Below are 26366 nucleotides of genomic sequence, written 5' to 3' on the forward strand. Positions count from 1 at the left end.
TCCTGGCTATCTGAGAGACTAATGGAGAGAACAGAAGGAAAGGAGCTTTATAAACAATGCTAAGGCAATGCTGTAACCACTGTGAGAGGTTAATATCATTGTCCTTCCTCTTGAAAAACATGGTGAAGGGTGAGAAGGCAAAGGTTTGGGGACCAATCAAGTTACAGCCTCTATTCGGATTGCCTGACTATCTATGGTAGAAGGATGTGCATTGCCATCAAATGCGACGTGGGCCCAAATCCTGCTTGTACCTCGGCTATTTGGACCCTGGAGGAATGCTGCTGGAAAGAGGAGTGGCTGGGAGGAACCACTGGCTGAATGGAGGCTCAGACTCAACACCATTCACACACCTCCAGTCAGGGGCTGGCTTCTCGGGTGGGGCCTGGACATCTGGTTGGCTTGCAGTGCGTGAACCCCCAGCCTAACACCAAAGAAGCCAGTGAGTGCCACGGCAGACTTGCTTTTGGAGCAAGGTCTCTGGATATAGAGGAACTATTGCCATCAGCATCGCTTGGAAGCGTAAAACTCTGAAATCGTCATCTGCCCCAGTTGTTCAGATACTTGGTTTCCTGCTCTTGGAAACCTTGCTGGATTCTGTGGGATGATGATAATAAAAACAACAATACTTACTGAATGTTTACCGTGTTCCAGGCACTAAGTGCTCGGTCTGTGTTAACTCATCCAACCTTTATAATCACCCTCTGCAGTAGACACTAGTATCCACATTTTATGGGTGAGAAAACTGAGATCCAGAAAGCTTAAGAAGCTAGCTCAGGGCCTCACAGCCATTCAGTGGCAGAGCTAGGATCCGCAGCCCGGCAATTCGCCTCCAGAGTCAGCTCACTCCTCAGCGCTCTCATAGGCACGGAAAGTGATGCTGTTCGTGTAATTCAATTTAATGCGCGCGACAGGTTCTTCGGAAGCCACAAAACGACAGCAGTATTTCACATTTATTGAGTGCTTCTATCTGCTCAGCACAGTATCAAGTGCCTTTCACTCAACAACAGCCTGTGAACTAGGAGTATCTCTTGACTGCATGACGGACATGAGGAAACTGAGACTTTAAAGGCTGCGGGGCTCGCTCAAGGTCTCACGGCCAGTAAGTGACAGAGCTGAGAAAGAAAATCCAAGTCAGTCTGACTCCAAAGTTTGGGTACCGAACCAAGAGGCCAGCGAGGACCTAGGCGTTCAAACAACCATGGCCCCTGGGCCGGGGAGAGTCCTGAGGGAAGCAGCGGTCAGGGAAGGTCCAGAGCTGACGGGAGGCGCTGCTGGCCTGTCTGCACTCGGCTTCCATCAGGAGCATCTTCCCGCTGAGGAGGCCACGCCCAGGAGCTCCCGGGGACAGGGCTGAGGTCTGATTGGCACTTAGCTCTTCAGCACCCACGGCCTGGCAGGCGCCCTGCAGACCAGGGGCTGTCGTAATGGCTCCTCCTCTCCTCTCACTGGGCTGGACGGAGGAGTAAAGGGCACTTCCCCACGCACACACACCACCGCCAGGAGAGGGTGCAAGACACTGACCGCTGCACGGTTGGGCAGGAGAAAGATGGAAAAACGGGTTCCACTGACATCAGAGTTGCGGACCCACTTGGAGACTTTTCTGTCTCCAGTGTAGAGCTCTGCCTACAGAGATAGCGTCAGAAGTCAAAAGAGGACCAATGTCTGGCAGAGGGTCTAGGCCCGAGGGTGTGTCTCCAGATGCAAAATGGGAACCATCCCAGCTGCTTGCCTACTCCGGGGTCTGGGGTGAAGGTCAACAGGCTGGTGTTCCTACTAGCATTCAGCTCTTGGAACATCCTTGCCCAAAATGGGCTGACGCGTTCCCCTTCTGACCTCCCCTCCCCCAGATGCTGCACCACCTGCACCCCCCAGCATAAGTCATGGTCCTGGATGGGACCTCTGGGCTCTGTTGGGCACCTGATGGCCACACGTTCTCTGCCTACTCGGTTAGCCGAATCCTCAGTGCGGGCAACCTGTGTCTCTCAGCCGACAGTTCCTCAGGAACCAAGACGGTGCATTTCCTCCCCCAGCCTCTGCCCTGGCCCCTACTCATCATCACTGACTTTTTCCTTTTTAATCTTTATTGGGCTATAACTCACATACCAAAATAATTCACCCTTCACTTACTTTTGAGACCCTGTTTACCAATAATTATCAGGTCTGAATTTAAGAATCCCTAACTAAATACACTACATGAAATCACTTGTTCACTTATCACAAAAATTCAAATTCCTCTAGAGCATTTCAACAAGAGTTCAAGAAGTACTGGTGAGCAGCTGCTCTGTGCTCTAGTAATGTACATATCCATCACTGAACTCTTGCCTCGTCCAGAAAATGTGCTGAGCACGTGACAAACATCCTATCATTTGTCCCTTGCCATGACCCTGAGAAGTGAATATTAGTACTTCTCAAGGGAGGGAACTGAGGCTCAGAGAGGTTAAGTAACTTACTCAAGGTCACAAAGCCTTGCATGGGCAGCAGATTTTGGATCCAGGTCTGTCAAGTGTCAAAGCCCAAGCTCTTCACCACCTCGTGCCCTGCCCCCAGGCACTTCAGGGGTGAAAAGTTGGAGACAGAGGTGGACTAGATGTGCCTCCTGCCTGGAGAAGTGGGAAAGATGAACATTTCATCTCCATACAGCCCTGAAATATTTTGACTCCGTCAAATCAGCACCTGCCCGAATCAGCAAGGACACCATAACAAGTAGGGATAAAAATAAAGTTGTAAAACTGCCAGCCGCCCTCACCTGGGTGTGGCCGCTGGGGAGAGACAAGGTGCCAGGGAGATGACAGCTGCTCCTGCTCTGGGGACAGGCTGTGCCAGGGAGACAGCCTGCCAGGCGGTACCATGGAAGCCTCACATCTGTACAGAAGAATCCAGGGCACCTGCCCCTGCCATGAAGGATGGAAACTCTGGGGGAGCACTGCCCAGGACCACATCCCCCAGCTCCACCTGGAGGGCTCTCAGGAGGGCTGCTGCCCACTGGGATGGCTCTGCTTCCCTTCCAGGCTGACAGTGAGCTTGGAGGTTCCTTCAGCCATGGACCCAACCCACACAGGGCCAGAATCATCATTCCCTCATTCAGCAAATATTGACAAGTACCTATGACGTGTCACTGGGCACTGGGCTTACAGCAGTGCTTAAAGCAGACAACAATTCCTGACCTCACACAGTTTGACATTCCAGCCTCGTATCAGTAACGTGAGGGCTTCTGGCAGGAGCTACCCAGAGAGTGCTGTCCTAGAGGGCTCTGGTGACCCCCCAAATAAGGAGCTGATTGGTAAGGTCACTGTCTCTGGGAGAGAATGACAAGATGGAGTGGGGCCCCAAATTCCAGGCAGAAGTCAGGTCTAAAAGTGAGAGGAAGGACTACAGACTTGCTCGTGAGGAAAGAGTTAGTTCCCAGGCCAGCACCCTCACCCTGGCTCCTGAGCCATTAGCCTGTCAGGGACTGCCGACTGTATTTATTGATGAAGGAATATATATGTTTATCATATGTGAAGGCCCTGGCATTTATCAAGCCACCAGCTGAAAAGTAAAGCTGCTGTCAGCCAGTTCCCTTGGGTTTAATAAACCCAAAAGGCTACAGAGCACTTTACAGTTTACAAGGTTATTTGCATATCGTTTGAGCCTCAGGTAGACAATGTTGGTGACCTGAGTCCCATATCCTCAGCTCAACTCTGGGCAGTTCCATGCATCCACTGCATGGCTCCCCACTTTTCTGCTTGAGAATTTTTTCGGAATCCATAGAGCTCAAGGTGCCTGCCCACGCAGGTGCAGGGAAGTTCATGCCTCAAGGAATGGTCATATTCTACCAAACTGGCTGCAACAATAGCCCCCATTCCACATGCTCTTTTAACAATGTGACTTTGACATGCCTCTGGTGGAGAGATGGGCTATGTTCCCTCCCCTGAATCTGGGAGAGCTTGTGACTATGGTGGAAGTGATGATACGTAGCTTCTGAGGCAAGGTCATAAAAGGCAATACAGCTGCCATCTGGTTCCCTTGGGATGTGTACACTTAGAATCTAGCTGCCATGCTGTGAGGAAGCCTAACCAGCCCGCATGGAGGGCACACAGAGAGGCTACCTGTAGGTTCTGGCTAACAGTCCAACTGAGGCCCCAGGCAACAGCCAGCCTCAACTGCCACATATGAGAGAACAAGAGAGCCTCCAGATGATTCCAGCCCCCAATTGTCAAGTCACCCCCAGCCTGCAAGTCTTCACAGCAGAGGCTCAGACACTGGGGAGCAGAGGTAGGACCACTTCTGCTGTGCCTTTTCCAAACTCCTGATCTTCAGACCCACCAACATAGTAAAATGGTGGCTGTTCTATACCACAGAGATTGGGTAGTTTTTTACACAGGAATAGAAACTGGAAAAGGGAGCAAACAATGAAGGACAGCAGCCTTTGGATAAATTCTCCAGCCTCCTATTCCCTGGGCACATAATTACAGGAGGCTTTATGGAAGGGCCGGGTGGGGACATGGCCCCATCAACTAAAGCAGCTACCTCAATTCCACTCCCTTCATTGGGTTTCCTCTTTCCGTGTCATACTAGCCCTGCTCCCTCACCCTGTTCCTTGGGGTCACCTCCCAAACGATTTATCCACACACAAGTCCTGTCTAAGACTCTGCTCTCTCAGGAGTACAGCTACAACTAGCCTTATGTCTATCCTAAAAGGCAAGCAGTTTTGTTCCCACCCCCATTTTTCAGATGAGGAGACTGAGGCATGGAGACGTGGAGGACCTGCTCAAGGCCATATGAAGAGTAAGAGGCAGGGGCAGGACAAGAACCAGGCCTCTGGCTCTGAACGCAGCTAAAGAATTATGGGTGAGGGCAAGCAACCTGGAGAAGCCCTCAGAAGCTTTGCACAAGTTGTTCTCAGGGCTGCGGTGGTGGTTGGAAGGACGTCTTGTAATTTACTGTCAGTTGAACTCTTGACCTCACTTACAGTATCAGATGAAAAACAAACAGCAGAGCAGTGGACCACCAGACAGAGACCACACCCAGGAAGTCCCACGCATTTTACCAGCCCCAGGCCAGGAGGGCTTCCCAGGCCCACTCCCACCCCACAATCATCTGATTTTAAAAGGTCCCTTTTTACAGCATCAAATAGATTGTTTGCTAGTAAATAAATTTTACACCTTAAAACTTACTTCAAAGGTCAGCATGAAGATGTTCTTTCACAAGTTTCTAGGAAATCTGTTTATAAAGTACCTAACTGTATGTCAGGTACTGTCCTAAGCACATTAATCTGTTGGGAATCATCCTCATTTACAAATGAGGAAACTAAGGCATGGAGAAATTCAGTGACTTGCCCAAGGTCACACACAGTTTGTAAATGACAGAGTAAATAGTAAAATGTGTAAATGGTAAAACTGTAAATGACAGAACACTGACCCGTTTGCTCAGCCTCTGAGATCCTGAGCTGGAAGCAAAGGTCATAGAACCATAGAACACCGAGAAGGAAGGGGCCAGGGGCACAAACTCAAGTGCCTACAAGGAGTGAAGAGGGCACAGGGCAAGATGGCGGATGTGGACTAAGGGAGCCAGCTCCCTGGACCTGTCAGTTTGCCACCCTAACTAGTCCAACAGTTTCACTCTATGGATGAGGAATTAAGGGCGGGAGAGGAGGGGCTTGCCAGGGAACACAGCTCCTGAGAGGCCAGGAACAGACTCCAGACTCTCTGTCTCCACTCTGCATCCACAGCAGAATGGAGACACACCCCGCCCCCACCCCAGCACAAGAAGGGGCAGGTGGGGGGTGTTTTAGGTTCAAAGCCCTGAGGCAGGTCCTAGGCAGAGGACTTCTGGCTAGAGGAGTCAGGGAGTTACCATGTGACTGGGATAGGAGGAAAGGCTGCCCCTTAAGGTTTGGTTTGAATATGGAACCAGGAAAGACAGTGTTCCCCGCAAGCCGAGAGGCACTTTCTTACACTGAGTCTCCAGTCCTTGGTGAACTGCTTATTGTCCTTCCAGAAGGCAGTTCCCTTGCTCAGGTAATTTCCAGAAGCATGAGTAGACTGATGTGACATTTCCCCTAGGTCTCCCTTGCCATCGCCCTCTTCTGGTCACTCTTAGCATCAGCATGGATGAACGAGAGGCCAAAGGGTTGGGAATATGGAGGACGGCTGCGGAGGATGAATGGAGCTGGCTGAAACCATACAGCTACTTTCCGGCCCTGCTGCCCATCCTGTCCAGTCTGTGAAGAGTCACAGAACACGCATGCCCTGGTTATCTAGCATTTTCTCCAAAATTATTGGAGAAAAATGAGGCCCCAACAGGCAAACCTGCTTTAGTGTTATTCCACAAGGCTGAGACCAGGAGCTGGAGAGCCCTCACAGACGGACCTATGCCTCTTTCACCGGGATTCTCAGGCCCTAGATCAGCACCCAGCATCCCAGAGGTGCTTGATACATTCCCGAACACACTGATTGCTGCCCCAGCCCAGGCCCCAGCTGCCCACACTGCCTCCCAGAGGCCCAGTTCAAATCCAGTAAAGTCCAGGACCTGACAGGTGCAGGTGATGGCTGATCACTTCGCCCTCATCCCAGTTATGCAGTCCCAGTGCCCCTCATTTCAGGCAAGGGCACCATTCAGTGCTCCAGAGACTCTTCAACCTGGTCAGGACGGAGGTCCCATGAGGAACTGAGATACCTTAGTCAGGGCATACTACCTGCTGATACTCTCTCAAATTAGCCAGGAATCAACTCTGCCCTCCTTCCTAACTCAGAAGCCCCACAAGGTACAGTAATAGATGGCTATACTGGAGGAATCTTCCTGCAGCATAAGCCCAGGACCCTCAAACCTGGTATGATCCTCAACCTTCACAAGATTCTCAAGTCTCACACTCTCCTGGGTCCTCTGACCTCCCAGTAACCTGGTCTCCCCCAGACTTCACCCAGTTCTGACCTGCCCAACCCCCAGCCTAGACCACACTCGCTGCAGTAACAACACAAATAATTACAGTGTCATCACAATTATTCCATTTGCAGAGAATTTCTCCATAGGTTATCTGAGTCCTCCTACAATTACTGTCCCCAATTCAGATGAGGAAACTGAAGCTACTACAGTTTTCCAGGGAGTGAGGGAACGGGGCCACACTGGCTCATGCACTGCACTTCCCTCATCAACCAGAAGAAAAGCACCCTGCCCTTCTGCAGATGGAGGCTGCGAGCTTCCCTTGGTCCGCTCATCTCTGCGGCCTGCCGAGTGAAGCGGCCGGACCCTGCCTAGAGATAAACACCAGGACCCGCGGCCCCTGGCCACCGGCCAGGAGCCGCTCGGCGGGCTTCTGAAACCGTCCGCTCTCGGGGGCGTGAGTATCCCTCTGTCCCAGCTGGGAACTGTCCCAGACCCATCGGCTTTCTTTGGAACATGCGCTTGGGCCCTTCTGGGGCTGACGCCTCAACTATTCCGGCTCGGAAGCTGCTCCCCTTGGGACACACAAGCCAGTTGGTGGTTAGTGGGAAGCGGGAGCTGCAGTGCCTGGGCCGCGAGGTGCGCCAGAAAGACCCCCGCGTCCCGGGGCGCGGCTTCCTGGCGGGATTAGAGCACCTGACAGCGTCCATCTCCGCCGGCCCAGAGAGACCCCCAGGCGCGACCACACTGAGGGGGCTACAGGGAAGTTTGCAGCAACTTGAGTCATACACATTCCCCCTCGGCTACCTCTTTCTTTTTGCCTGCTGTGAAGCTTTTCGCTTTTTATACTCTCTTCCCAAGAGTAACCACAAGATCTTGGGAAACTTTGCGTGAAACTTACAAATGCCATGAAATCGGAGCCAGCAACACCGTGTGAGCCTGAGAACGCCGCGCCCAGCCCGGCTCCCGCTCCTCCGCTCCAGCCCAGCGCGACCGACGGTGGCCCGTGTTGACCACCTGGCTGTCAGGCGACTCCGGCGCCCGCCCCAGTCCTTGGGCGCCCTCTCGGCCTCGGGCACCCGCCCTCATTCGCTTTGGGAACGCTCCCGCGGCCGCCACCCTGTGCGCGCCGCAAACCAGGGGCCGGGACGTTCCAGTCGGAGTGTTATTTAAGCAGCCCCTCTGGGACATTGTTTTCCCGGGGAGCTCGAGGGATCTCGGGGGGAGGGGGTTGGGGTGGGGAGTGGAGACCCGCCCCACAGACGGCTGAGCTGGCTTGCCCACCACCTCATTTGCATTTCAAAGACAAACTTCTGCCGGACATCCCCGGCGGCGGCGGCGTCACCTACCGGCTTTGCACGGGTCATGGTAATGCTCCAGCTGCTGCTCCGCGCTCTCCTCGCCTTCCAGCACCGAGTAGTCCCAGGTGGCGTCCGAGCGCTCCCCGAGCCCCCAGGCGTCGCGGGGCAGCGGCAGCAGCAGTAGCAGGAGAGGCAGCAGCAGTGGCACAAGGGCCCAGAGCGCAGTCACCCGGGGCATGATTGCGAGGGGCCGGCGAAGACCGAGGGAGTTGGGAGCACCGAAATCTGGGCCCTGGCGGGGGACGGTGTACAGGGTCGGCTCGGCGGCGACCCGGGAGAGGCGATTACGCGCGGCTGTCCGGCATGGCTCCGGTGTGGAACCAGCAGAGCGCGGCGTCCCGGTCCGCGTCGGCGCGCCCAGGCAGCAGCAGCCGCTCGGAGCTACTTGCCCGGCGGCCGAGGCTGAGGCGGCTGCGACCGTGGTAGTGGTGGCGGTGGTTGGAGCAGTGGCCGCTCCGCCCCTCTCCACCCGGGCTGGACCGCACAGACCTCGCCAGGGGCCCCGGGCAGCCAATCACTCGGGCGCCCGAGGCAAGGCCCCTCCTCTTCCCGGCACCTCCGCAACTTCGGAGGAAGGGGAGCGAGGTGAACAGGCTGAAGGCAGGGACCCTGGGCCAGCCGCGCTGCCCCACAGCCAAGAGAGCCCTTCTCCGGGCGCCACCGCGCCTCCGGCCCCCCAAAACGCTGCTCCGGAAGATCAGGGCTGGACTTCCAGCCTTGTTGTATTCTGAAAACTCACTTTGCAACTCCCCGATGCACACGTGGGTGAAGGCAGGCAGCAGTGGTTAGAGCTCTGAGCTCAGGGCCAGGAACCCGATGCGAGCGATCCCTGATACCAAATCACTATGTGCTTTTCGGACAATCGTTTCTCTGTAGGGATGAAGCGAATCTTCTCTCTAGTTGCTTTCGGAGCAGAAAATAGATAAATAGATAGATAGATAGATAGATAGATAGATAGATAAAGGATTACGCTCTTCCCTCGTCCAGCCGTGAAGGGCGCTTGCTTGCAGCGCCGACCTAGCCTAACGCGTGGCTGGTGATTTGAGTGGCTTAGGGAAGGATGATTTAAAATGATGGACTTCCCCTCTTTGTGACCCCATCCTTTAGTAAAACAGTGTAAGATGCTTCAAATAGGTAAAAAGACTGACAAACAGCTGTACGTGCTATTTGTGTTAAACTACAGACATGTTTTATTAAATAAGCCACTCACCATTAACTTGATGAATAAAAACGACCAATTTCTTTAGTCTGGTTAATTTTGTGCCAATTAAAAACATATGCCCAAATAATTTAAGAGAATAATCAAGAGCTATTTGAAACCCCCTCCTACGTTGTACCTTAAATGTAAACTTTACCTTAAATGTAAAAATTGTCAGAACTGAGCCATTTCGATTTACAGACATAAGAAGTACTATTACAGAGAGACTTTTCAAAGACCTTTCTATGCAAGCAAAATTGCCCCAGTCTTGAAGTAAAACACACCAATGTGTAGAGATTTTCAGCATCACTCCCAGTAGAATCTTTTTTCACTTAAACTGCAAGCAGAAAAAGTGGACTGAGCTTTCCTTTTAGATTTCTATATGGTTTCACAGCCACTAGTGACAAAAGAGCTGACAGGGAGCCCCAAGCTGGGCTTTACACAGGATTCCGAATTTCTTGCATTATGATCATCTGTCTTCTCATCTAGTAAGTAGGGTAGCAAGTCCTTCAAACCAGTAGACTTAAAAGTTAACCACTGGAAGGGGGCTAACTGGATATTTTGTCTTGGCCCTCAGAAATGCAAGTTGACCCTGCTTCATGCTAAGTCTTCATCAAATGGGCACATACAGGATGGAGCCAGATTGGGCAAGAACTGACAGACAGGAGGAAGTAATCTGGGGTGGGTGTGTGTGGGTGGAATGGATGTCACCAAATGGCAGGGAAGGCCAAGTGGCCATTAAATAGGTGTGGGAAGGGGTCGAACGTCATTTCTGCCTGAACACTAGGAGTCAAACCCAACGCCATAGGTCTCTGCATTCAACCCAGTGAAGGTCACCACCTGTCAGTAGAGAAGTCCACAAAGTCAACAGCTCAAAAGCCTAACAACCTTCTGTGACACTTCCAGGTCTCCAGATGGCACTAGGCAAACAGCCAACTGGCCTCCTCATTAGCAGGGAATTCCTCTGGAAAACAGACATTACAGGCAACCTCTTGGGCAAACACTGAGGTTGTGAGCTTTTATTGCCTCTAATCCCCACCTCATGAGTAGCTGCCAGGCTTCTCACCAACACTCTTCGCCCAAATATTTTGAAGACAGTCATTCTCTGGGATGAGCAAATGGCAGTTTTATGTCAGAAGCCCTGTTTATATACTATTTTAAAGGCTATCAAACAAATCAATGAACTATTTGAGTCATAGTACAGAAGTTAGGAACAACTGAAAGGGATGGTTAATATTTTTTTCTCAGTTCTATGGTTTCTGATTTCACTCACCATTTTTGTATTTTAAACTTTAATCGGGATTCAAATAACTTTTAAAATGTATTCTTTTAAATCCCACGAAAAAACTAGAGATAGATTTAGAATAAAAGGCTTTGTGATCTAAAGCCACTCAACTCAGTTCCATTATCACATTCATAATTATTTGTGGGTTTCCTCCCCCACAGCTCATGGTCCTGTGGAAACCTGAATGTCATTACAAGCTTCCCCCCATTTTAGTCAGATGTCTGTCCTCCACTCAACTCGTTCCAGCTCTACCCCTATGCCCTGAGAGACGCAGCTCTCTTGCAGCAGCTCTCAAATGCCTCCACATCTACCAAGTTTTATCCTCCTTACCTACTCCACAGAGGCCACTTTCTCCTCCTTGTGCCTGTCCAGGTTACTATACACCACCTTCTCCAAGGCACGGAGCAGAACCTCCAGGGTAAAGCGGGCACTCTCATTCGCTGGTTCATTTCTTAGTTTACATTAACTGACCACTGAGAGGTACTTTGAGTTTTAAAAATATTTAATAGTTACAATTTTTAGCAGCTGTTGAAAACCTTCTGTGGCCCTCTGAAACCTCTACCCAAGCCCGTGAGGGTGGCACATCAGGTCCTCCATCCACCACCAGGCCGTCCTTCCACATGGATTCCAGCCTTGGCTCTTGCCACCTCCGTCTCTCCACTCCTGTTGCATTAAACACCTTGCAGTCATCCTAACAGGGCCTTGCTGCTTCACACCTCCATGTCTTTGCCGGGGACAACTTCCTAACCACACAGCCTGCATCTTCATGCCACCATTACTGCAGCTACCACACCTATGACATTTACCTATTTATGTCTATCCTACCCTTCTGGGTCTCTAGCCTGCAGCGGACCTGTCTGACCAACTCCAACTTGGTAAGTGCCTTCCACGTCTTACTCTCTAGACCCTCTCTTCCCTTCAGTGACCTCCAAGGTTAAGTCCCATAATCTTAGTGGCTTAGACTGAGCCACTAAGAACTGCAACATTGGCCAGTTTAAATGACTGACATCAAGTTCTCCCTACAACCATGTCCTCCATTTTTAAAATTTGAAACTCCTATCACTTTAAGCATGCAACACTTTGAAAATAACTTTAAAAACGTTTGTAGACTACATTACCACCGTTGACTCCATGTGTCCCAATGCAAGCTTATTCCCTCCCCCTTTTCTAATGTTAAACTGTAGATTAGCTATTTAATAAAAGTTCTCACTTTGAAATCCAGAAGGTGGTTGTATAGCAGATTCCTTTATACTCCTAGTCTTCCAATCAGACAAAAAAGTGTTCACTAAAGAGATCAAAAGTAACTCAAATTTGCACCAATATAACTACTTGGCTAACAGGAATTGCCAAGTATATGTGTCAACTGAGTCTGGTAATAAAATCAAGGGGAGAAAAAGAACCAAGGAGGTTGACAATAATTTAAGTAACTAGTTAAAACCGAAGAAGAAAAAAAAGTACAAATAGACCTGGAGAAACTAACCACTAATTTTGATGTAGTACAATAAAAATAATCCCTTCCGTTGGTATAGAACACTCATTTCTGATATGATCTCTATGACAATATTTCCAATATTATCTCCTCCATAGGCTGGAGAGGTGACATCCCCATTTTACAGTTACACCAGTCAAGACAATAGGACCCTAATTTTGATTACTTCTGGGCTAAAAATAAGAAACTCTTTAGCTGCTCTATCCCTATAAAACGTAGCTGTCTACCCTATCAGCTTCACAGGATGTTGTGAGAAAACATATGTGAAACTGTCGTGAAACAGTAATAAGTACTAGACAAATGCAATGCATTACCAATCAGAAGAATGACAGGCATAGGGGTAGTGGGGTTTGAATGCAGGAGTCAGAGTTTGTATATAAAGAAAGTCAAAGGAATGATAATAAAAATCATTTCTTAAAAAGACAAACCTTGTTCATTGTGCCATTCTTTCCATTTTCTGTACTTTTTTTTTCTTCAAAATATAAAGCTGGGGAAAAAACCAAATCTCAAATTTTAAATCCTTTGTTTCAGGGGTCAGCCCACTATGGCCCACCGGCTGTTTTTGTTGTTTTATTGGAACACAGCCATGCTCATTAGTTGATGTACTTTCTCCCATGGCTGTTGTGCTACAATGGTAGAGCAGTTGTTACGGAGACTGTACGACTCTCAAAGCCTCAAATATTTCCTATCGGGCTCTTTACAGAAAGTTTGCTGACCCCTGCTTTATTTAATTGTGGAAAGCTATTAGTAATCTCTTCATATGCGTGCCAATAATAATAGGTTATCCCTTATGCTTGGTTCACCTGTTTCAAAAAGGAAAGAAATAAAGCATCCAAGGGAAGAACATTTGACTTTTTATTACTTTTTAAAAATCCAACTTCAGTTAGATTAACAGACGAGATTAGAACTTCAAATGTGATACATTATACTGCACTGGATTTCTATTACTAAAAAGCCAGTTGGAATATGGCCTACACAAATCACGGGTGGGTACAAAAATGGAAGTAATCATTGAGCATTAACTGTTTCCTTTCAACTCTGTCACCGATTGTCTGTACTCTGTGGGGATTTATAGATTCATGTTTGACACAGTTGAAAATCCCAAGTGGGACTGCTTTTCCAAAGATACTCTGTCGTCCTTCAAATAGAATGCCATGTTATTTCCTCCCTGCCTAAGCTCTTACTTGTAATGTTTATAACTTTCAAATGACCTAAATTGATGAATTACAGTTAACACACAGAATGCTGCTTTATCAGTCAATTATTAGCAAGACTCGTTCACCAGTACTTCAAGGTAAACATTCTTCACAACAGTTTATTTCCATCTCCTAATACAGTGAAACAAGAACTTATAACTTTAAGTTAAAACTTAACTTAAAACTTTACTTTTGTCTTTGCACAATTCTGCCTACAGTTCCAAAGAGAATGTCAAATTAGATGGCTTTTAGAAAATGCTCATAGGAGAGAACAAGAGTTATTCCTCATAATGAATTTAAATTTTATAAAATTTCTGCAGCTATGTCAACTTTCTGAACTACCCTACCTCTAAATCTAGTCTATTTCTATACACACTTCCAAACAATCTTTATAAATTTTCACTTCTCTGATCTCCTTAACATCTCGACTGCTAAAATATAGCTTCATAAGTATGCAATTTTTATGAAGATATAAAACATTAATGAATACTTGTGTTCTCATATGTCACTACTCCTATTTATTACGTGTTCCAATAAATCAACAGAATGAAGCACTAAGACACGCTGAAATCTAAACTTAAAACCCAGATGGAACTGCAGTGTATAGATTACAAATAGGCTTTTCTTTCCCAGAATTCATATACAGAAGCCCTTCGGTATATAGCTTTTCCTGAACAAATGACATTAATACATTTTTTTCTTTTTTACATTTGTAAAAATTCAGGAAATCTTAAAATAATATTTATTTGCAAGACGTTTGGCATAAGGTGATCAATAAACATTTAGGAAACAAAAGCTCTATCGAAATGAATACAATTTGTGGATAAACCCTGGATAAGTTGGCTTTTGGAAGAACTGGAATTTGCAGCAGCCGCCTTTAGAAAGAGGGCCATCCACTCGCAACGGAAAACACTCAAGCATACCGTTCACTAGGTTCAGAAATCACCACAATATAATGAATTCTAAGGGCGTGGGGCTCAATTTATGGGCAAACTCAGCACAATCTACGAGCCCAACATGATATACTAAAGAATGCTTTACCACCCTTCCAGCCATTACACTTCCACCTTATCCTACTCTTGTACTAGGATATATGTATTAACAATGTCACTTACTAATGTACCTAAATTTCAGGAGAAGCGTGCTTACGGATACAAATCCCCAGTTTCTGAGAGTGTTCAAAGCATCAGCTGATAAGTTGAGCAAATGTTAACAAATGAAAGACAACTAGCATTTATGGAGTGGAAAAGCCCTACCCTTTAATTAACTTAAATAACATATTTTTACCATTCTACAACTGAGAGCTAGGGAGCTAAACTATTTGTGGATTACATCTTCTTCAAGAGACACACACACACACACCCAGCCCCTCTAGGAAGCCATAAACCAAAACCTATTTTTTAAAGGACTTTTCAAGGTGACTTAAATTCGTTTTAATGGAGCTCTTAATGTATGTGGAAATTAGAAAATTATTTTTCAGTGAAGATTCCAAAGGACTTTAAATACAGATCAATTTAGTAAAAGAATTGGTGTACCTGAAAGCAGCTAAACCACTCATTCTTTAAAACCCCTACACCTTACTTGCAAGATTCATGAGAAACAAATTTCATTTTATTAAGACAAAAGCTTGCCACCCAATTTACAATCTATCAGACTCTATGTTCTTATAAGTACTTTACACGTAGTTTAAAATTTACATAATATAAACCATTAAGTACTGACTTTTAGTTCAAGATCTTAAAGGAAGGTGTGAGAAGAAAGAGAAAATGGAGGAACCAGTAGATTACACTTAATATTTTGGTTTGAAGAAGAGGATTTACCTACAGCTTTTGATCAAATTTCTGTTTGTTCATGTCAGCCATACTTAAGTAGTAAGAAATCAAATTTTTCACCCTTTATAGTCCTTACATGCTACATTATAGGATGCAGTCTCTTAATTTATAGAAACATATTTTGTAATGAAAACACCTTACGTAACTCTGAATGGCATGAGTTTCACATTAAGGTTTAAATTACAGCTGTTTTGAGTCTTTCTAAAAATACCAATATACAGTATTGTTTTAGGTGGTCATTTGCATAGCAAACTATTAAACTAGAAACTCAATGGTTCTAGGAAAACTTCACATTATGGATCGTTCCAGAAAGATGTATTCAAAATTAAAATTACTTCTCTTAGAAAACTATAACCTTTATTTGCTCATCCCCTAGTGAGCTAACCACTTTTATCCATCCCCACTTTACATGGTACACCAACCTGAACAGATTTTGTGCCACAATTTCATTCCAAGGGCTTCTCATTCACTTTGTGACTGTACTGGATAATCTAGATGTACGCAAGTTTGGGGATTTTAAAGTAATTGTCCCCTGTATTAGAAAAGCATGGTTTATAGTATAGTAAAAAATTTGCATTCAGTAATTGCCTTTTGAAAAAGACATCTTCAAATTGCAAACACATGTATTTTCACAAAACAATTTGGTCAGGAAGTTTTATTTTAACATTCTAAAGCAGTAACGCTTTAGATGTTACTTAAGTGCCCCAGACAGGATTAACAAAATTAAATGTTTCTAAATTACAAATTTAGCTCCTGTAGGAGTCTCAGGAAAAAAACAAACAATCCCCCCTCCCAAAAGAAGTATGAACACACACATTTTGAAGAAACCCCAATGTTTCATGCAGTGGTAGGCAAGATGTAAAAAGCCACCCAAATTCACACATTTCTACACCAATCACATCAGAAAAAAGTACTCCGTAGTCAATCTGTACATCCAAATGCATTTGGGAATCTACACCTACGTTACATTATTTAATGTTATATACATTTATTACCCACCCCCCTTGTTTTTAATAATTTCTTATGTAAAACCTTCATTCAAACCCCAAAAAGATGTAAGACTAACTTGGGGGGAGGGGGCAGATAATCACTTTAGACATTCAGTTAAAATGTAGTTTATCTAAATCACAAAATGTTTAATAAAAACAAATATCTCCTCCATTTAATACTTTGCTTTCTAACTGTACAGTAAATCGCATTGTAGAGAGTACACCTCTATCTTCAGACTGTATCTTCTTTGGATGGAATTAAGATGTAATTGGATAGTTTTAGGATAAATAAATGGGAAGTTGGTCCAACTAATATGACAGCAGATATATTACACGCAGGATTTAATATTTTTAAATTCTCTCTGTAAAAAAAAAAAAAAAAGGATGCAGTTGAATTGGAAAAAAAAAAAAAGGCAGGTCAAAAAAGAACCCAGGTTCAATATATAAAAATGTCCCACAATAAGTTGACGATGGCAGTAAAAATAAGAGAAAAAATTAATCTTTCTGGAACATCATTTTTCAATAACATAGAAACACTAGTGCCAGGAAGATTTCTATTCATGTAATTTTAGCATCCAAGTTTCCCTCTATTTATTTTATTGGAACAAATGCTTTAAATAAACTATTTGTCCTCTTCACTGAAGAGAGCTGGTCTATTTCATCTTTAATGAGCTAGTTTTTGGGAAGATTAGCCATGTACTGTAGTAATGCCTACTGCATAAAATCCAAGCATTTGCTGTGAACAGTTGGAGAAAGCAGTCAGTTAAGAACCTAGGATCAATGGAAATAGATGTTACTTTAAGCCATCCACGAAAGAGAGACCCACAAAGTACCCAGTGTTAAAGCCCAAATCTCTTCTTGCGCTTTTTTTGCTGTGCAAGTTCCACCCCTGTGAAAGAGAAATTGATCCAAAGTTCCAGGTTTTCTTCGGTCTTTAGTCAATTTTCACATTAGTATAGATTTTTCGGACAAAGGCACTTGTTCCCATGTAACCAATTGCTCCTGTAAAGATAAAATAAGATGTTTTGAAACAAATACATACAGAGCAGTATCCATCATTTACAAACACTAAATGCTCTCTGCTCTGTAAAGGTATTATTTTTCCAAGATAACATCTTTTGTTAGTATTCTCTCTGAACTTATTAAAATAGTGTCATTTGTTCTGCAAATCACCTGTTACTGTAATACACCAGGTTTGACCTGATGTAATGTTTGTATAATTAAATATCAATTAATACATGAAATTATGAACTATATGAATTAAAATAATCTCTTATAAAGAATAATTTCTTTTTTTTGTTTGTTAAATGAAAAAAACATGTTTTTTTAAAATTTAAGCATAGATTATTCTAGATCATTAAAACAACATTAACATGTTCCCCAAACCATATGATACCTTATGGATAATTCAGTAAGAAGTGACTGGGGATTCTCTCAGGGAAGGACTGAGAACCACGACCAAGTGCCATTTGAAGCTCTAGAGAGGAGGCTTCTTTTTTTTTTTTTTTGCAGTACGCGGGCCTCTCACTGTTGTGGCCTCTCCCGTTGCGGAGCACAGGCTCCGGAAACGCAGGCCCAGTGGCCATGGCTCACAGGCCCAGCCGCTCCGCGGCATGTGGGATCTTCCCAGATCGGGGCAAGAACCCGTGTCCCCTGAATCGGCAGGCGGACTCTCAACCACTGCGCCACCAGGGAAGCCCTGAGGCTTCTTTTTTTATGTTTAAATTGTAGAGGCTATGTGATTGGTAGAAAGGCAGGCATTTGAGGGCATGCATAAGACAGACAGGTAAGTAGATCACGAGTTTTTGAATAATTAGCTTCAAATGGGACCCAAAACACCAGAGAACACGGGTGTTTTTGTCTGTTTTGTTAATTAAGTTTCTGCCTCCTGGGCCTAAAAAAGTACTTGGCACATGATAAGATACTCAATAAATATTTGTTGAATGAATGAATGAACTGTATAGTTCTTTAGAGCAAGTAGTAAGGGATCTTTAAAACGAGACAGTTGGTCATTCATATCATAGAGAAGATTCTCCACTGGATTTAGGAATTTACCATCTAAGCCCATTATTCAAAGTCTAAAAGTATATCTTCCATGAGTTAACGATACATACATATACACCTAATTGTCCACCTTTGAACTGACTTTTATTTGCCCAACTGGTGTATGCAAGGAAAAAATAAGTCTCTTCTGCCTTTACGTATGTAAACTGTACCTCAAAGGAACCAAATGGCTGATAAAAGGAAGTTTCTCCTTAGAGAAGTATCCTAGCTAATAAATATAAAAGGAACAACAGAACGAGAATATTATAACCACTAACGACTTATTTGAGCTAGGCAATAATTATCAATGGCTGCTAACCTCACAGAGACAACCAGACATTAAGGGCCTCCTTATGAAAGTTCACAAACCACCTGCTAAGTATTCTTGGACAAGTATTAATATTCTTGAGTATGATTAAGTCTGCAGCTGTAACTACCACTTTACAGAAAATATGGGGGGGAAGAAGTACATAGAGAAGCATTAAATAACACCTTAGGGATATAATCAGCAAAATCCAGAGTGTGAAAAACTCTACAGGAATTAAAACAAACCAACCCAAACCCAAGTTTCTTAAATAATTGCAAGGGAAAAGAGAGCAAACTGGATCTTGATGCAAACAAACTGTATTAAAAGAGAAATGAGGATGTGTGGGGCAAATCTGAACACTAAGTGAATATTTGAGCATATTAATAAATTATACTTATATATATATTGAATATATACTGAAATAATTTTATATATTATATAACCGCATTCTTCCATATTATAGTTATATAATAATTACAGTATACAAACATTGCACATTTTATACACACACACATACACACACACACACTGAAATATTTACAGCTGAAATAACATGAGGTCCAAGATTCACGTCAGAAAAAAAGCATGGTAAGGTGGGACTATAAATAAGACAAGATTGGCTACCAGCTGATAATTACTGATGTGTTGGTACATGGCGACTCACTACATATATATTACTGTTCCTCTTTTTGTATATATTTGAAAATTCCCCATTATTAAATATTGAAAATATTTTAAAAAACCCACCCAAACAAAGCAAACCTATTTTTGCAATGAATAGACATTTATTTTTTAATATGAAATAATTATACTACACTTGAAAATAGTGATAATTCACTTTGAAATAATTATATACAAGTCCTTACAAGGTAAGAGAAAATACCATTCAATTTTATAAACATAAACCTGAATTCTTATAAAAATATCTATAAAATTTTAAGTAGAATCAAAAACTTAACTGGCATAATACAACACTAGTCCAATAACCAAATCCAGTTTTCCAGACTTACAAAACCTTGTTCCATTTTGAGCAGAGGTACGCTTAAAAGCAAAACAGTGTCAACCTAGAGTATCATTTTTCCTAATCTTATGAGTATCTCAAGAATAAGCTTATAAACATATGGCTTTATAAAAGGAAGATATTGAATATGCACTCTAGAAAAGTAAATGTCTTGGGAATAATACACTTTAAAACTTAATTTCCTTAAAACTAAAATGCTATGCTCAAAATATAAAGTCTACAACAATATCTAATTATTTCCCACCTTATAATTATTTATTTTTCCTACATTAAAAAAAATCTAATATTTTTCTTTCAATTACTGACTGAAAAAGCATTTTTAGCAACATAACCTGATGCGTATGTATAACTTTTGTATTATGACATTTTAATCATTTCCACTGTGAAATGTTTCCCCTCCCCCCAAAACACCAATTAACACTGAAGGCATACAAACCCTTTAAAGAATAAATGTTGGGACATTGCCAGAACAGCAGGGAACTGTAAATGTGCCAAGACTGTTAGGCAGTAAGATGAAATTTCAACAGGAAATGCGTTCAAAAACTTTAGCTAACTTAATTCCATTTTCTTTGTAAATGTCAAGATATTACCTCTCCAGGTCTTCCTTATATCATATTATAGAAAGATTCAAGAAAAAAGTAACATTCTGCATAATCCCATGACTCCATACCTCATTGATTGCTGGTGATAATCAAGAAAGATTTCAGAGGAGGAACCAAGATGGCAGAGTAGAAGGACGTGCTCTCACTCCCTCTTGCGAGAACACCAGAATCACAACTAGCTGCTGGACAATCATCGACAGGAAGACGCTGGAACTCACCAAAAAAGATACCCCACATCCAAAGACAAAGGAGAAGCCACAATGAGACGGTAGGAGGGGCGCAATCACAGTAAAATCAAATCCCATAACTGCTGCGTGGGTGACTCACAGACTGGAGGACACTTATACCACAGAAGTCCACCCGCTGGAGTGAAGGTTCTGAGCCCCACATCAGGTTTCCCAACCTGGGGGTCCGGCAACAGGAGGCGGAATTCCTAGAGAATCAGACTGCGAAGCCTAGTGGGATTTGACAGCAGGACTTCCAACAGGACTGGGGGAAACAGAGACTCCACTCTTGGAGGGCACACACAAAGTACTGTGTGCACTAGGACCCAGGGGTAGGAGCAGTGACCCCAGGGGAGACTGAACCAGACCTACTTGCTAGTGTTGGAGGGTCTCCTGCAGAGGCGGGGGGTGGCTGTGGCTCACCGTGGGGAAAAGGACACTGGCAGCAGAAGTTCTGGGAAGTGCTCCTTGGCGTGAGCCCTCCCAGAGTCTGTCATTAGCCCCACCAAAGAGCCCAGGTAGGCTCCAGTGCTGGGCTGCCTCAGGCCAAACAACCAACAGGGAGGGAACCCAGCCCCGCCCATCAACAGTCAAGCAGATTAAAGTTTTACTGAGCTCTGCCCACCAGAGCAACAGTCAGCTCTACCCACCACCAGTCCCTCCCAACAGGAAACTTAAACAAACCTCTTAGATACCCTCATCCACCAGAAGGCAGACAGCAGAAGCAAGAAGAACTACAATACTGCAGCCTGTGGAACAAAAACCACATTCACAGAAAGACAGACAAGATGAAAAGGCAGAGGGCTATGTACCAGATGAAGGAACAAGATAAAACCCCAGAAAAACAACTAAATGAAGTGGAGACAGGCAACCTTTCAGAAAAAGAATTCAGAATAATGATAGTGAAGATGATCCAGGACCTCGGAAAAAGAATGGAGGCAAAGATCGAGAAGATGCAAGAAATGTTAACAAAGACCTAGAAGAATTAAAGAACAAACAAACAGAGATGAACAATACAATAACTGAAATGAAAACTACACTAGAAGGAATCAAGAGCAGAATAACTGAGGCAGAAGAATGGATAAGCGACCTGGAACACAGAATTGTGGGATTCACTGCTGTGGAACAGAATAAAGAAAAAAGGATGAAAAGAAATGAAGACAGCCTAAGAGACCTCTGGGACAACATTAAACACAACAACATTCGCATTATAGGGGTCCCAGAAGGAGAAGAGAGAGAGGAAGGACCAGAGAAAATATTTGAAGAGACTATAGTTGAAAATTCCCTAACATGGCAAAGAAAATAGCCACCCAAGTCCAGGAAGCGCAGAGTCCCATACAGGATAAATCCAAGGAGAAACATGCCAAGACACATAGTAATCAAACTGACAAAAATTAAAGACAAAGAAAAATTCCTGAAAGCAACAAGGGAAAAATGACAAATAACATACAAGGGAACTCCCATAAGGTTAACAGCTGATTTCTCAGCAGAAACTCTACAAGCCAGAAGGGAGTGGCATGATATACTTAAAGTGATGAAAGGGAAGAACCTACAACCAAGATGACTCTACCAGGCAGGATCTCATTCAGATTTGCTGGAGAAATCAAAAGTTTTACAGACAAGCAAAAGCCAAGAGAATTCAGCACCACCAAACCAGCTCTACAACAAATGCTAAAGGAACTTCTCTAAGTGGGAAACACAAGAGAAGAAAAGGAACTACAAAAAACAAACCCAAAACAATTAAGAAAATGGTCACAGGAACATACATATTGATAATTACCTTAAACGTGAATGGGTTAAATGCTCCAACCAAAAGACACAGGCTTGCTGAATGGATACAAAAGCAAGACCCAGGGCTTCCCTGGTGCCGCAGTGGTTGAGAGTCCGCCTGCTGATGCAGGGAACGTGGGTTTGTGCCCCGGTTCGGGAAGATCCCACATGCCACGGAGCGGCTGGGCCCGTGAGCCATGGCTGCTGAGCCTGCGCGTCCGGAGCCTGCGCTCCGCAGCAGAAGAGGCCACAACAGTGAGAGGCCTGCGTACCACAAAAAAAACCCAGAAAACAAGACCCATATATATGCTGTCTACAAGAGACCCACTTCAGACCTAGGGACACATACAGACTGAAAGTGAGGGGATGGAAAAAGATATTCCATGCAAAAGGAAATGAAAAAAGGCTGGAGTAGCAATATTCTTATGAGATAAAATAGACTTTAAAATAAAGACTGTTACAAGAGACAAGGAAGGACACTACATAATGATCAAGGGATCAATCCAAGAAGAAGATATAACAATTATAAATATATATGCACCCAACATAGGAGCACCTCAATACATACGGCAACTGCTAACAGCTCTAAAAGAGGAAATCGACAGTAACACAATAATACTGTGGGACTTTAACACCTCACTTACACCAATGGACAGATCATCCAAAGTGAAAATAAATAAGGAAACAGAAGCTTTAAATGAAACAACAGACCAGATAGATTTAATTGATATTTACAGGACATTCCATCCAAAAACAGCAGATTACACTTTCTTCTCAAGTGCGCACGGAACACTCTCCAGGATAGATCACATCTTGGGTCACAAATCAAGCCCCAGTAAATTTAAGAAAATTGAAATCATATCAAGCATCTTTTCTGACCACAACTCTATGAGATTAGAAACGAATTACAGGGGAAAAAACGTGAAAAACACAAAACACATGGAGGCTAAACAATACCGTACTAAATAACCAAGAGATCACTGAAGAAATCAAAGAGGAAATCAAAAAATACCTAGAGACAAATGACAATGAAAACACGATGATCCAAAACCTATGGGATGCAGCAAAAGCAGTTCTAAGAGGGAAGTTGATAGCTATACAAGCCTACCTCAAGAAACAAGAAAAATCTCAAATAAACAATCTAACCTTACACCTAAAGGAACCAGAGAAAGAAGAACAAACAAAACCCAAAGTTAGCAGAAGGAAAGAAATCATAAAGATCAGAGCAGAAATAAATGAAATAGAAAAAAAGAAAACAATAGCAAAGATCAATAAAACTAAAGGCTGGTTCTTTGAGAAGATAAATAAAATTGATAAACCATTAGCCAGACTCATCAAGAAAAAGAGGGAGAGGACTCAAATCAGTAAAATTAGAAATAAAAAAGAAGTTACGACACTGCAGAAATATAAAGCATCCTAAGAGACTACTAAAACAAACCCTATGCCAATAAAATGGACAACCTGGAAGAAATGGGCAAACTCTTAGAGGGGTATAACCTTCCAAGACTGAACCAGGAAGCAATAGAAAATATGAACAGACCAATCACAAGTAATGAAATTGAAACTGTGATTAAAAATCTTCCAACAAACAAAAGTCCAGGACCAGATGGCTTCACAGGTGAATTCTATCAAACATTTAGAGAAGAGCTAACACCCATCCTTCTCGAACTCTTCCAAAAAATTGCAAAGGAACACTCCCAAACTCATTCTAATGAGGCCACCATCACCCTGATACCAAAACCAGACAAAGATACTACAAAAAAAGAAAATTACAGACCAGTATCACTGATGAATATAGATGCAAAAATCCTCAACAAAATACTAGCAAACAGAATCCAACAACACATTAAAAGGATCATACACCATGATCAAGTGGGATTTATCCCAGGGATGCAAGGATTCTTCAATATATGCAAATCAATCAATGTAATACACCATATTAACAAATTGAAGAATAAAAACCATATGATCATCTCAATAGATGCAGAAAAAGCTTCTGACAAAATTCAACACCCATTTATGATAAAAACTCTCCAGAAAGTGGGCAGAGAGGCAACCTACCGCAACATAATAAAGGCCATATACGACAAACCCACAGCAAACATCATTCTCAATGGTGAAAAACTGAAACCATTTCCTCTAAGATCAGGAACAAGACAAGGAAGTCCACTCTCACCACTATTATTCAACACAGTTTTGGAAGTCCTAGCCATGGCAATCAGAGAAGAAAAAGAAATAAAAGGAATACAAATTGGAAAAGAAGAAGTAAAACTGTCACTGTCTGCAGATGACATGATACTATACATAGAGAATCCTAAAAATGCTACCAGAAAACTACTAGAGCTAATCAATGAATCTGGTAAAGTTGCAGGATACAAAATTAATGTACAGAAATCTCTTGCATTCCTATACACTAGTGATGAAAAATGTGAAACAGAAATTAAGGAAACACTCCCATTTACCATTGCAACAAAAAGAATAAAATACCTAGGAATAAACCTACCTAGGGAGACAAAACACCTGTATGCAGAAAACTAGAAGACACTGATGAAAGAAACTAAAGATGATACCAGCAGATGGAGAGACATACTTACCATGTTCTTGGATTGGAAGAAACAATACTGTGAAAATGACTATACTACCCAAAGCAATCTACAGATTCAATGCAATCCCTATCAAATTATCAATGGTATTTTTTACGGAACTAGAACAAAAATTCTTGAAATTTATATGGAGACACAGAAGACCCTGAATAGCCAAAGCAGTCTTGAGGGGAAAAAAACGGAGCTGGAGGAATCAGACTCCCTGCTTCAGACTATAATACAAAGCTACAGCAATCAAGACAATATGGTACTGGCACAAAAACAGAAACATAGATCAATGGAACAAGGGAGAAAGCCCAGAGATAAACCCACGCACCTATGGTCAACTAATCTATGACAAAGGAGGCAAGGATATAAATGGAGAAAAGACAGTCTCTTCAATAAGTGGTGCTGGGAAAACTAGACAGCTACATGTAAAAGAATGAAATTAGAACACTCCCTAACATCATACACAAAAATAAACTCAAAATGGATTCGAGACCTAAACGTAAGACCGGACATTATAAAACTCTTAGAGGAAAACATAGGAAGAACACTCTTTGGCATAAATCAGAGCAAGATCTTTTTTGATTCACCTCCTAGAGTAATGGAAATAAAAACAAAAATAAACAAATGGGACCTAAAGAAATTTAAAAGCTTTTGTACAGCAAAGGAAACCATAAACAAGACGAAAAGAGAACCCTCAGAATGGGAGAAAATATTTGCAAACGAATCAACGGACAAAGGATTAATCTCTAAAATATATAAACAGCTCAATTAGCTCAATATTAAGGAAACAAACAACCGAATCCAAAAATGGGCAGAAGACCGAAATAGACATTTCTCCAAAGAAGGCATACAGATGGCCAAGAAGCACATGAAAAGCTGCTCAACATCACTAATTATTACAGAAATGTAAATCAAAACTACAATGAGGTATCACCTCACACTGCTCAGAATGGGCTTCATCAGAAAATCTACAAATAACAAATGCTGGAGAGGGTGTGGAGAAAAGGGAACCCTCTTGCAATGGTGGTGGGAATGTAAATTGATACAGCCACTATGGAGAACAGTATGGAGGTTCCTTAAAAAACTAAAAATAGAATTACCATATGATCCAGCAATCCCACTACTGGGCATACACCCAGAGAAAACCATAATTCAAAAAGTCACATGCACCTCAATGTTCATTGCAGCACTATTTACAATAGCCAGGTCATGGAAGCAACCTAAATGCCCACTGACAGACGCATAGATAAAGAGGTTGTGGTACATATATACAATGGAGTATTACTCAGCCATAAAAAGGAACCAAACTGAGTCATTTGTGGAGACGTGGATGGATCTAGAGACTGTCATACAGAGTGAAGTAAGTCAGAAAGAGAAAAACGTATATCGTATATTAATGCACATATGTGGAATCTAGAAAAATGGGACAGATGAACCAGTTTGTAGGGCAAAAGTTGAGACACAGATGTAGAGAACAAACGTATGGACACCAAGGGGGGAAAGGCGCGGGGGGGGGGGGGATGGTAGTGTGCTGAATTGGGCTATTGGGATTGACATGTATACACTGATGTGTATAAAATTGATGACTAATAAGAAC

At 43.4% G+C, this 26366-nt stretch overlaps 2 protein-coding genes across 3 annotated transcripts in view; both read right to left on the reverse strand.

Annotated features, from left to right (window-relative positions):
* The window catches only part of TLL2 (tolloid like 2), a 129052-nt gene extending 120652 nt beyond the window's left edge, over positions 1-8400 (reverse strand). The window contains exon 1 of the mRNA XM_029245818.1: positions 8211-8400. Within this exon, the coding sequence (XP_029101651.1) occupies positions 8211-8400 (190 nt within the window). The remainder of the gene's footprint in view (positions 1-8210) is intronic.
* A 5082-nt stretch (positions 8401-13482) lies between these two features.
* The window catches only part of TM9SF3 (transmembrane 9 superfamily member 3), a 73422-nt gene continuing 60538 nt past the window's right edge, over positions 13483-26366 (reverse strand). For both annotated transcript variants that reach the window (XM_029245415.1, XM_029245416.1), the window contains exon 15: positions 13483-17213. In XM_029245415.1, the coding sequence (XP_029101248.1) occupies positions 17146-17213 (68 nt within the window). In that variant the 3' untranslated portion in view covers positions 13483-17145. The remainder of the gene's footprint in view (positions 17214-26366) is intronic.

The sequence above is a fragment of the Monodon monoceros genome, unplaced genomic scaffold (genome assembly GCF_005190385.1).
Source record: "Monodon monoceros isolate NGI ecotype Baffin Bay Population unplaced genomic scaffold, NGI_Narwhal_1 Super_Scaffold_4, whole genome shotgun sequence".
In the NCBI taxonomy this organism is placed as follows: Eukaryota; Metazoa; Chordata; class Mammalia; order Artiodactyla; family Monodontidae; genus Monodon; species Monodon monoceros.